A 14,002-nucleotide genomic window follows, 5' to 3' on the forward strand; every position below is an offset into this window, starting at 1 on the left:
GTAAATGGTTGACCCGGGGGACGCAATGTAAGTTGTTGACCGTGGGGGAGGAGGGGAGTGGAACGTAAGTTGTTGACCGAGGGGGGGGGGGTGAACGTAAGTTGTTGACCAGGGGGGGCCGAGCGGGTGAGGGGGCGCTGTGTAGCGATTATTGTAAAATAAATGGGTCTTATTATTTACATTGAGGGGGCGGGACACATCACCTGGGGGTGGGGGGGGGGGGAGGGCAACGTAAGTTGTTGACCGAGGGGGGGCCGAGGGGGCACCGTGTAGTGATTGTTGTAAAATAAATGGGTCTTATTATTTACATTGAGGGGGCGGGGCACATTGCCTGGGGGTGGGGGGGGGAACGTAAATTGTTGACCGAGGGGGGGAACGTAAGTTGTTGACCGAAGGGGGGGGGTGGCGAACGTAAGTTGTTGACCAGGGGGGTGCCGGGCGGGTGAGGGGGCGCCGTGTAGCGATAAATAAAATAAGTAAAATAAATGGGTCTTTTTATTTACATTGAGGGGATGGGACACATCGCCTGAGGGGGCCACGCCCCCTTTTGCCCCCCACCCCCACCCCCCCTGTGGCGCCGGCCCTTTGCCTGTCCCAAAAATGTGGTCAACAATATTCTGTAAATCATTTTCTAGAGTCAAATATCCCTGGGGTCAAATTGACCCCAAGGACGAATCGTGTAGTAGTATATTTGAGGATAATAGGACAGTTAAGGAGAATAAAGCTTGTGTGATGGAGTTCTATCTTTCCCATAAAATATCTATAACATAATTTAAAGTATGTGTAACATTTAATGTAAAGGGTATGGAACACACAGAGTGTGCAGTCTGGAACACTGTATGTGAAGGCTGAATTCTGGACTGATTCTGGAGGACTTGATCATAATGCCATCTTCAGGAACGTGTTCTCGCGTGTTCTCACATAGATATTCATGCACAGATATTCACCTGTAAAGGGGGCGGTCATAAAATGGGCGTCGACTGTCTTGGTGGCCACACCCAGGAAGTTTCGAGCCTCGATGGTGTAGTTGCCATTGTTGTGATGGGTGGGGTTCTTGAAGACAAGGCAGCCCTCCAGGTGGTCCTGGTAGACCTCCGCCTCCATGTGGATGTATTCGGACTGCACCACCTCCTCGTCCTTGTAGATCCAGCGCAGGGTGGGCAGCGGGTGTCCTCGCACCGTGAACATCATGCAGGTGTCATGTCTTCTCTCCGGCTCCTCGAACTGCACGATTGAGGGCGGAACTGCGACGGGTTCAAAGATTCCGTCATTTATTTGTGCAGAAATACTTTTTAGAGGCAGAAAAACAACACCGCAGTTATAGTGGGCTGTAGGTTACCGCACAGCGCGCAGTAAGCATGGATGGTGGATCTGGCTGTTTGCAAGTGGATGAAGTGTGTACCGTGTGTCAGAGTCTGTGTACTATGTATCAGCAGCTTGCTGCCTTCAACTTCCACACTGTACATGTGTCGGAGATCGGCCGCTATTATTCCACCGTAAACGTGTCACACGTCAGGCGCATAAACCATTTGTGAGCGAGTAGACGTGCTGATCAGATCTGGAGTCACACAAGCATCGTGTCCCTCCATTGAGCAGTGAGTGTCAGGCTGGCAGAATAGAGGTAATCAATTTTGGACAAGAAGCGTGCAAAATATCTACTGGTTCCCACGCACAGCATCTGCGCAGACGTCTTTTGTGCTGTGGAGCGTGGGGGACAGAGAGCGTGTGATACCCAGGAAGTGAAGTGACAGGACACTGCTGATTCTGACTCATAAAACATACTGAGACCTCCCACTGACAAAAGGCCCTTCATAGACAATGAGGGAGAAAGAGAAAGGGTCAAGGGTCAGAGGGAGAGAGGGAGGAAGGGAGGGAGGGAGGAAGTGAGAGAGACAGAGAGAAGGACAGAGGGATAAAGACTGATTCATTCTCTCACTTCTCTTTCTAGGGTGTTTGCAAGTCTCAGCAAATCTCCCACAGTCAATACATATTGAGTGCAGAGAGAATTATGTTACAGCTGTGTTGGACCACACTGTTCCCTTGAAATGTAAACACAGGCCCGTAGTCCTGTCTGTCCTGTAACTGAACCCATGCCACAGAAACACTGCGGGATCATGAAAACTTCCCATTACATGCCAAGAATCAGACTGGCCTAGAAAGCCCCTGTTGTGTAGCATATAATCAGTTTTCTTTATTAGCATGTTCACATAAAAATCTATACTTAGGTTTACATTTACATTTTTGCTCTTATATTTGTGTACATTTGAATAATAACATAATCTTGGCTGATAGTGTATATAAGTCATGCCAGAATGTATAGGTATATATAAATAATTAAAATGAGATGTGTCTGAGGTTTGAGAGGGGACACTCCAGAGCCTGTCCTATCTGAGGTAAGAGAGGGGACACTCCAGAGCCTGTCCTATCTGAGGTAAGAGAGGGGACACTCCAGAGCCTGTCCTATCTGAGGTACAAGAGGGGACACTCCAGAGCCTGTCCTATCTGAGGTTCAAGAGGGGACACCCCAGAGCCTGTCCTATCTGAGGTTCGAGAGGGGACACTCCAGAGCCTGTCCTATCTGAGGTAAGAGAGGGGACACTCCAGAGCCTGTCCTATCTGAGGTTCGAGAGGGGACACTCCAGAGCCTGCCCTATCTGAGGTTCGAGAGGGGACACTCCAGAGCCTGCCTTATCTGAGGTAAGAGAGGGGACACTCCAGAGCCTGTCCTATCTGAGGTTCGAGAGGGGACACTCCAGAGCCTGTCCTATCTGAGGTAAGAGAGGGGACACTCCAGAGCCTGTCCTATCTGAGGTTCGAGAGGGGACACTCCAGAGCCAGTCATGTCTGGCAGCTACGGATCTTAAAGTCACTCTGAAAAACTGTTTTAAACTTCTAGCTGTGAGGATGGTATGTCATAACACTCAAGTTAATCCAGCGGACACATACACATCCTTCACATCCTTCTGTACCATCTCAGGCCGTCCACAACACTTCACAGTTATTAGCCAAATATTCTAATATGGAAGTTTTCATTCTGGGAGATTAAACAGTACATCTGGCCAAAGTACCATTGGACAACCTTATCCTTTTGCAGCTGACCCCTGCCAGTCTGAACCTAAAGGATTACTCTGACTCTGACTGACTTAACTAATAGAGGTGATTAAATGACTGCATCGTGCGTATCTGATGGAGTTTTTAATTATCATCACCCAGTCATGTTCACTGGGACTACTGGAATAAAAATAGAACAATGACCAGGAGGGATTTTAACCCTTTTAATGAGCAGACCTTTCACCTGTACTCAAAATACTTTTTTCAGTACTGCATTTCTCTTTCAGGCATTAATGTGGGATCAGAAACTGGTATGGTTTATATTAGGTCTTGCTCCACCTTCAGGGCATGTTATGTACATTTTTAATCTTTCAATTTCATCAGGTGTAGTCCCCAGGGTCAGGAAAACAACCAGTGTAACCCTGTAGCATAAAGGTGAATATATATCTGATTTGAACAGCTACAAACCAATCACAAAACTGTCATCTATAGCGAAAATATTAGAACTACTAGTAAATGATAAACTAAAGTAATTTCTCAAAGTGAACTCCGTCTTGAGTACGCTATAGTCTGGTGTCATCGATAAGTATGGCACAGCATCAGCTGCCTCTCTGGATTAAATGATGCATCTTGACAGAAGAGTTACTAGAGTTTTAATACACTTACAAAAGCTTTTCGTTGATCACCAACTATTGCTAAAAAGATTCCATAACATTAGCATGTGATTGCAGTGCTGTTAAATGGTTTCATGACTTCTCTCCTGACAGACAACAGCCTGTGGTCCTGGGGAGATGAGAGTTTTATTTTCAGTTAATATGAATAATATTGTTTCCATGGCGACAGAATGTACAATATATCTGTACTCTGCTGACATAATTTTATACTGTACCACAAACTGTAAAGGCAGCTACAGTTACAGAAGAGTACAGCACTCCTCTGAAACCCAGCAGCACTTAACAAAACCAAAACCATTAATAAGACTTCAGTACACATAAAACTATTTTATGTTGCTTTCCAGATTGGTTCATGTTGAATACAGTATTTTTTATTTTTTATTTAAAGTTTTTACTTTACAGAGATCCAATATGGGAAAATGCAGATGGGTATAAGAACACAGGCATCTGCGTGATCAGAAACTTGTCTTGAAATTTCCCATGAGAAACCTTATAAAATTAAACTAATAAACTTAAGCTCATGAACTTAGACAGAAGCTTGGCTGTTTCACAGACACAAATCTTATCTCCCGGTGGACAGCAGAAAAGTGCACGTGGGTGCCCCTTCACTCTGGTGATGTGGTGTACAGAAACATCCCAGCAAGTATTCTGACGGACCTGTCTGCCTGCCTGCCTGTCTGCATGTTTGCCTGTCTGTCTGCCTGTTTGCCTGTCTGTCTGCCTGCCAGCCTGCTTGCTTGTCTGTCTGGTTGTCTGCCTGCCTGCCTGCCTGCCTGCCGGCTTGCCTGTCTGCCTGTCTGCCTGCCTGCCTGTCTGCCTGCCTGCCTGCCTGTCTGCCTGCCTGCCTGTCTGCCTGCCTGTCTGCCTGCCTGCCTGCCTGCCTGCCTGCCTGCCTGTCTGGCTGTCTGCCTGTCTGCCTGTCTGCCTGCCTGGCTGTCTGGCTGTCTGCCTGCCTGTCTGCCGGCCTGTCTGCCTGTGTGTCTGCTCAGGGCTTTATTACTGGAGCTCTATACAGTCCTCTTCAGGATGAGAAATCACAATGGCCATCACCAGGGTCTATTACCACCATGCTATCCAGTTACCAGGGAATCATCATTCCCACTATGATTCTATCAAACCTGCTCCAATGACTCGTTACACTGAAGTGGCTAAGCTGCTTTAAGCTGTGGAACAAGCTATTCTAAAGTTTAACTCAGTATTAGAGTTTAACTGTCAGTATTAGAATCTTACAAGAACTGTAGTTCTATTTGTATGTATATATTTTTTCATACATATTTTTTTTTTCATACAATGTCCATTAAGATTTTAAATTGGTATTTTTAAAGCTAATATAATTTTTATTAACAATGTTATCAACATTTTTTGTGAGGATATAAAAAGTTTTACTGGTTCAATATCTTAATGTTGTAATGTTTATTTTAGTGTTCCAAATTTGTCTCTTGTTTATTGGGGTTTGAAGGCTCTATGTGTCTCTGGGTTACATTGGAAACCCGAGCTTACAAGAACAATACGATGACGAGAAACACACACAGTGTTCCTGAAACACACTACAAGCAGCCGTTCATGTGCTGAGATAGTTCAGAACAGAAAACAATGTAAAATGTGTTGGAATGAAGTTTCACCCTAAACACGTTCTCTGTGCTTCGTATTAAAGCACGCTAACGTCCCAGGCCGGATAAGATGGCGAGTTGCCATGGGCACGGGGCTAACAGACGCAGACGCAGGCCACAGGTTTCGGCCGCTATGTTTGAGCGTCTTCGTGGGAGGCTCATGTGAGGGACGAGACCATGGCTGCATCTGAAGGACATTAATCATATCTGAAAATCTTTTTAAAAAACTCAGGTGGCCGGTGATACGTTAGAGAACAGGTGGCATTTACTCCCCATTCATGTGAAACTCTCACCACAGCAATTTGCACTGTAAGCTGGAGTTCTGTGGTAGACTCGAGCAGAAAGGATTACAGTAGTCTAAAACTAACAAGCCAGACATGGAGTCCCCACAAAGTGTACTTTGTCATTTTCAGCCGTTGACAGAATGTCACAGACCTTAGCTACATATCTCAGGGGACAAAATGCAGTTTTGAAAACACTACTTGCGTGGTTCTTAAAATCATGGACATTGCTGAAAACAACCCCCGGCGTTTGACACAGGACGTGTCCCTGGCAGGTAAACACAGCTGCGGGTTCTCCTTAGTTCTCCCGTCCCAATACCACTGAAATCCATTTTGGTTTTGTTGCTTAAAATGCATCCTGATGTCCCTCAGACAATCAAACAGTGAGCTGAGAGGTCTGTAGCTGGGGGCAGTAGCTAGGGGCAGAAACTGGGGGCTGTAGCTGGGGGCAGTAGCTAGGGTCAGTAGCTGGGGGCAGTAGCTAGGGTCAGTAGCTAGGGGCATTAGCTAGGGGCAGAAGCTGGGGGCAGTAGCCAGGGGCTGTAGCTGGGGGCATATACAGCTGTGCATCTTCTACATACTAGTAAAAGGAAATGTGTTGATGAATTATCCTGACTAACACAAGCATGTATACAGTAAATAGTGTTGGTCCCAGTATCAAACTCTGAGGTCACTAATAACACTGATATTTAAAAGACTCAACAGGACAAAGACACCTGGATTCACTCTAAGATCATGAAGAACTTTAATGAACTTGAAGTGCTTGTTCTGGATAATGATGAGCCTGGAAGCCAGACTGAAATATCTCATTTAAGGTGTTGTGAGAGATAATCATATAATTGAATAGAAAATACCTGTTTTAATGATATTGCCTAGGAAGGGAAAATGCTTAAATTGGTCTTTTAGTTGCTGTGAATAGAGGGGTCAAGATTACATTTTCAGAAGTCTGATAAGAGCTGTTTTATGATTGTGGAAAAAATCCTTTTTGAAGAGACTTTTGGTCACTAGAAGGTGGAGCACTGGGAAGGCATACATGGATGTTAATAAAAACCCTTACCTATAACTACCCCACACCCTCCACCATCACCTATAACTACCCCACACCCTCCACCCTCACCTATAACAACCCCACACCCTCCACCCTCACCTATAACAACCCCACACCCTCCACCCTCACCTATAACTACCCCACACCCTCCACACTCACCTATAACTACCCCACACCCTCCACCCTCACCTATAACAACCCCACACCCTCCACCCTCACCTATAACTACCCCACACCCTCTACCCTCACCGATAACTACCCCACACCCTCACCTATAACAACCCCACACCCTCCACCCTCACCTATAACAACCCCACACCCTCCACCCTCACCTATAACTACCCCACACCCTCCACCCTCACCTATAACAACCCTACACCCTCCACCCTCATCTATAACTACCCCACACCCTCCACCCTCACCTATAACTACCCCACACCCTCCACCCTCACCTATAACAACCCCACACCCTCCACCCTCACCTATAACTACCCCACACCCTCCACCCTCACCTATAACAACCCCACACCCTCCACCCTCACCTATAACTACCCCACACCCTCACCGATAACTACCCCACACCCTCACCTATAACAACCCCACACCCTCCACCCTCACCTATAACAACCCCACACCCTCCACCCTCACCTATAACTACCCCACACCCTCCACCCTCACCTATAACTACCCCACACCCTCCACCCTCACCTATAACAACCCCACACCCTCCACCCTCACCTATAACTACCCCACACCCTCCACCCTCACCTATAACTACCCCACACCCTCACCTATAACAACCCCACACCCTCCACCCTCACCTATAACTACCCCACACCCTCCACCCTCACCTATAACTACCCCACACCCTCACCTAACAACCCCACACCCTCCACCCTCACCTATAACAACCCCACACCCTCCACCCTCACCTATAACTACCCCACACCCTCCACCCTCACCTATAACTACTCCACACCCTCCACCCTCACTACAACTACCCCACACCCTCACCTATAACAACCCCACACCCTCCACCCTCACCTATAACTACCCCACACCCCCCAACTACAACACATCCCACATAACCCCACATTTTAACCATCAGACACAAGCAACACAAAACTCTATTATATGTTCCTATTGAAATTGATTTTCTACAATTTTGCTCTATTTACAAACCTGTTAGGTAGTAATTTATTCAACCCTTGTAAGTCCTGAATAAAATAATTTACTGTCTTTATCAGAGAACAAGGCATGTGTTCCATTTTTTAGTCTAACCACACAAAATAACCTCTCATGATTAGATAGACAGGAGAAATGAGACTGAGGAGAGATGAGACTCTGGAGAGATGAGACTGGGGAGAAATGAGACTCGGGAGAGATGAGACTGGGGAGAAATGAGACTGGGGAGAAATGAGACTCGGGAGAGATGAGACTGGGGAAAGAAGACTGAGGAGAGATGAGACTGAGGAGAGAAGACTGAGGAGAGATGAGACTGAGGAGAGATGGCTTACACTGAACGGAGAGCTGCACAGAGGCATTGGTCATCCCCACCACATTCTCAGCGATACATGTCAACACGAAGAAGTTGTCATCTCGACTGATGTTCAAGATAGTCAGGTTGATGGAGTGAACATTTGTAGGGTACTGGACAGCCTAGAAAAGATGATATTACATTATAGTGCTATGTTAAAAAAATCAAATCTATGAAGACTAAATCATTTCATACATTCAGCAGTATATTCTAGCTTCAGTCATACAATACGAGAGAATAGAGCCGTGTCTCACTAACGGAGTCCTGAGTGAGTGTGAGATCGGAGTGTTCTGCTCACCTGGTGTGCGCTGATGGAGTGCAGTGAAGAAACCTTCCAGTCCACATCAGGCACAGGAATTCCTGAACCGTTACAGATGATGGTGACGTGGTCTCCCTCAATGACGCTCAGGTTACCATGGGTCACACTGATCTCTGGAGGGTCTGCAGGGAAGGAACCAGACATCAAAATGACCAGCTCTGCCCAAACTTGCGAAAGGTCTTCTCTCATAAAAGACCAGTATTTTGCTTTTATAGATTTTTTTGAGTCGTTGAATCAATACCAATATTAACAAAAGAGAGATGTTTGAGGGAGATGTTTGAGAGCAACATGTACCACAGTGTGAGATGTTCATCAGCTGCAGGGGGATCTTGGAGATCCCGTTATTGCAGAAGAGCTGCTGGTCATGCAGGCCCGCCTCACCCCTCTGCTGCCAGAGCTGAATCCAGCGGATCTCACAGCTGCAGTTAAACACCACTCCCTCCAGCCTCCTATTGAAACACACACACACACACACACACACACACACACACACACACACACACACACACACACACACACACACACACACACACACACATGATTAAATACCACTCCCTCCAGTCTCCTATAGAAACACACACACACACACACACACACACACACATAATTAAACACCACTCCCTCCAGTCTCCTATAGAAACACACACACACACACACACACACACACACACACACACACACACGATTAAACACCACTCCCTCCAGCCTCCTATTGAACACACACACACACACACACACACACACACACACACACACACACACACACACACACACACACACACACACACACATGATTAAACACCACTCCCTCCATTCTCCTGTAGAAACACACACACACACACACACACACACACACACACACACACACACACACACACACACATACACACACACACACATAATTAAACACCACTCCCTCCAGTCCCCTATAGAAACACACACACACACACACACACACACACACACACACACACACACACACACACACACACACACATGATTAAACACCACTCCCTCCAGTCTCCTATAGAAACACACACACACACACACACACACGATTAAACACCACTCCCTCCAGCCTCCTATAGAAACACACACACACACACACACACACACACGATTAAACACCACTCCCTCCAGCCTCCTATAGAAACACACACACACACACACACACACACACACACACACACATACACGATTAAACACCACTCCCTCCAGTCTCCTATAGAAACACACTCACACACACACACACACACACACACACACACACACACGATTAAACACCACTCCCTCCAGCCTCCTATAGAAAAACACACACACACACACACACACACAGACACACACACGGTTAAACACCACTTTCTCCAGTTTCCTATAGAAACACACACACAGACACACACACGTATATATATATATATATATGTATATACTACATACTATACTATATATGTCTACACGTGTATATATGCGTGTAGACACTGAGCTTGGCAAAAACCCAAGGACAAAGCAGATAACCGAAACACTAATCCCTACAGTCTCCTAAAGAAACACACACAACCACACACACACACACACACACACACACACACACACACACACACACACACACACACACACACACACACACACACACACACACACACACACACACACAATTAAACACCACTCCCTCCAACTCTTAAAGTATCATGGGCAAGGCAGGTTTACTGTTACTTTTCCTACAAAGTGGTTTTAGAGTTTCACACCAGAAACAGAATACTAATGGTTAATACATCTTGATATTGATCTTTGCCAAAAAATTAAAATAAAAAGTTTCAAGTACAATTTATTAAGTTAAAGTGGACCCTTCCCTCCGGGCGTGTGTACGTGGAGTGTGCATCAATACTCGTCCATATATATCCTTCCTTTGGGTGTGGTTCAACGTGTGTGTGTGCATCCGTCTCACCCGTGTCTCATCTCGTTACTGTAACATCATGCGATACACTTGGGGCCTACTTATTTATATATGTGTGTCCACCGTGGCTCATCTTTGTTGAGTCTACCTCACGTCTGAAAGTCTAGAATCGTTACATGTTTCGTGTCTGCTTGTGCGCTAACTGCGCAGCATTTGTAAATGAAGCCATTTTGATTGTCCACTCATCTCGGCCTCCTGCCTCCCTCACGAGTTACAGGACTACTTAAAGTTTAACGTTTTTTTTAAGGAATACAATAATACATTTAATAGATAAAACAAGATTTAAAGATAAATTAAGAATGAAAATAAATTAAAGTGTAGAAATAAAGAATAAATTGTGCACAGTGTAGTGTTTACTGTAAAACCATCTGACAGCTGGATCCATTTAAAGAGAGATGGAGGAGGAGAGAGACAGACAGGAGGATATACCATATAGGGAGCGAGACAGACAGGAGGATATACCATATAGGGAGAGAGAGAGACAGACAAGAGGATATACCATATAGGGAGCGAGACAGACAGGAGGATATACCATATAGGGAGAGAGAGAGACAGACAGGAGGATGTACCTTATATATAGAGAGAGAGACAGACAGGAGGATATACTGTATAGGGAGAGAGAGACAAACAGGAGGATATACCATATAGGGAGAGAGAGACAGACAGGAGGATATACCATATAGGGAGAGAGAGACAGACAAGAGGATATACCATATAGGGAGAAAGAGATAGACAGGAGGATATACCATATAGGGAGCGAGACAGACAGGAGGATATACCATATAGGGAGCAAGACAGACAGGAGGATATACCATATAGGGAGAGAGAGAGACAGACAAGAGGATATACCATATAGGGAGAGAGAGAGACAGACAAGAGGATATACCATATAGGGAGCGAGACAGACAGGAGGATATACCATATAGGGAGAGAGAGAGACAGACAGGAGGATGTACCTTATATATAGAGAGAGAGACAGACAGGAGGATATACTGTATAGGGAGAGAGAGACAGACAGGAGGATATACCATATAGGGAGAGAGAGACAGACAGGAGGATATACCATATAGGGAGAGAGAGACAGACAAGAGGATATACCATATAGGGAGAAAGAGATAGACAGGAGGATATACTGCATAGGGAGAGAGAGACAGACAGGAGGATATACTGCATAGGGAGAGAGAGACAGACAGGATGATATACTGCATAGGGAGAGAGAGACAGACAGGAGGAAATACTGTATAGGGAGAGAGAGACAGACAGGAGAATATACTGTATAGAGAGAGAGAGACAGACAGGAGAATATACTGTATAGGGAGAGAGAGACAGACAGGAGGATATACTGTATAGGGAGAGAGAGACAGACAGGAGGATATACTGTATAGGGAGAGAGAGACAGACAGGAGGAATTACTGTATAGGGAGAGAGAACAGGAGAATATACTGTATAGGGAGAGAGAGACAGACAGGAGGATATACTGTATAGGGAGAGAGAGACAGACAGGAGAATATACTGTATAGGGAGAGAGAGACAGAGCACTTGGAGCTGTTCCATCTGTGGCAGACTGTGCTGACTGGGGACGCTTGTGTGTGGACACAGTTTGGACACTCAGTCCACACACTCATGGCAAATTCACCACCAAGCACCTGAGCATCTGTTCAACTCCACACAGAAGCACTGAAACCATACATGACCACAGGAAGCAAAACCCACAGGGCGGCCCTGAGACTGGAGGCTGTTTGCACAGAGAGGGGCCCGGCGATGAAGAGCTGATTCAGTGAATGAAGAGCTGATAAATTGAATGAAGAGCTGATTCGGTGATTGAAGAGCTGATAAAGTGAATGAAGAGCTGATTCGGTGAATGAAGAGCTGATTCAGTGAATAAAGAGCTGAATCACTGAATGAAGAGCTAAATCACTAAATGAAGAGCTGATTCAGTGAATAAAGAGCTGAATCACTGAATGAAGAGTTGAATCACTAAATGAAGAGCTGAATCACTAAATGAAGAGCTGAATCACTAAATGAAGAGCTTATTCAGTGAATGAAGCTCTGCTCATGTGCCTTCACTCTCACAGCACGTGTAAACTTTGCACAATTAAATCATTTCCAGTGCCAACATCCCTGCTGGGGTGTACACACCAGTCCACCATGTAATTCATCTGGTTTGTTATAAAACCATTGCCTACATTCATTGATCTCGAGAGGCTTTCCCTGCTTGTGGAGATCTCAGTGGGGATCTTGTGGAGATCTCAGTGGGGATCTTGTGGAGATCTCAGTGGGGATCTTGTGGAGATCTCAGTGGGGGTGATCCTCCACTGGGCTGTGCCTACAAAAAACCTCCCAGCTGGGTCCCAGTACATGTTTATCTAAACCTGTCTCCTCTCAATTACAATGACACTCTCCACTCACCTTGACCTGACATAACTCTGGTCAGGGCAGAGTGAACGGAGGTTGCACTCTCGATTCAGGGCACTCTCAGCCCTGACCTCAATTACAATCACAGCCTCAATTCACCCTGACCTAGAAGATAAGTGGTTTGTTATCTTTATGCAACTGTACCACACAAAATGACAGGTTACTGTTTTGTGTTGTCTACGTAGTTGTCTATTTCATATATGCAAATGTGTGTGTGTGTGTGCGTAGTATGTTGTTTATGTATGTGCAACTTATATGTAGTAGTACGTGTCTCTGTGTAGTTTTTGTGGGTGTGTGTCTATATGTTCAAGTGTATGTTGTATGGATTTACAAATCACAGCTGCAAGCAAATGTGTGAATACTCCTCTCGAGTGTGAGGAGAGTGTGAGGAGAGCGTGAGGAGAGCGTGAGGAGAGCGTGAGGAGAGTGTGAGAGAGTGTGAGGAGAGTGTGAGGAGAGTGTGAGGAGAGTGTGAGGAGAGCGTGAGGAGAGTGTGAGAGAGTGTGAGGAGAGTGTGAGAGAGTGTGAGAGAGTGTGAGGAGAGCGTGAGGAGAGTGTGAGAGAGTGTGAGGAGAGTGTGAGGAGAGCGTGAGGAGAGCGTGAGGAGAGTGTGAGGAGAGTGTGAGGAGAGCGTGAGGAGAGCGTGAGGAGAGTGTGAGAGAGTGTGAGGAGAGTGTGAGGAGAGGCAGAACGTCCTCCTCCTCTCACAGGGAACTTAGCAATGAACATCGTCTCTCCTGCAGGTCCTGAACACGTAGCACCCGCAGCAGGAAAACATGGTGGTAAATTCAGAACGCTACACACACCTCCACCACACCTTCTACACGTGACCTGAGAGTAGACCTCAGTTTTTAAATCACCAAAGCAAAAGCCACCCAGAGATGAACTATTTCATCATTTTGGCAAAAACATGAATTAAACATCAAATTAGCATTCTGGAAGGTCAAGGAAAGCAACACGAGGGGGGTGGAGTGGGGGGGGCAGTGCTGGGGGGCTGGGGACAGCCAGGCATGAAACATGTGAATGATATCACTGTTATACACACACCCTCAGATATCACTGTTAAACACACACCCTCAGATATCACTGTTATACACACACCCTCAGATATCA

At 45.9% G+C, this 14,002-nt stretch overlaps 1 protein-coding gene across 1 annotated transcript in view; it reads right to left on the bottom strand.

The window, feature by feature from the left end:
* The window catches only part of ntrk3a (neurotrophic tyrosine kinase, receptor, type 3a), a 189,416-nt gene that overhangs the window by 98,345 nt on the left and 77,069 nt on the right, over positions 1-14,002 (bottom strand). Inside the window, 4 exon segments of the mRNA XM_077022580.1 lie at positions 948-1,244; positions 8,182-8,323; positions 8,500-8,642; positions 8,815-8,969. Coding sequence (XP_076878695.1) covers positions 948-1,244; positions 8,182-8,323; positions 8,500-8,642; positions 8,815-8,969 — 737 coding nt within the window.

This window comes from Brachyhypopomus gauderio, chromosome 11, assembly GCF_052324685.1.
Source record: "Brachyhypopomus gauderio isolate BG-103 chromosome 11, BGAUD_0.2, whole genome shotgun sequence".
Classification (NCBI taxonomy): Eukaryota; Metazoa; Chordata; class Actinopteri; order Gymnotiformes; family Hypopomidae; genus Brachyhypopomus; species Brachyhypopomus gauderio.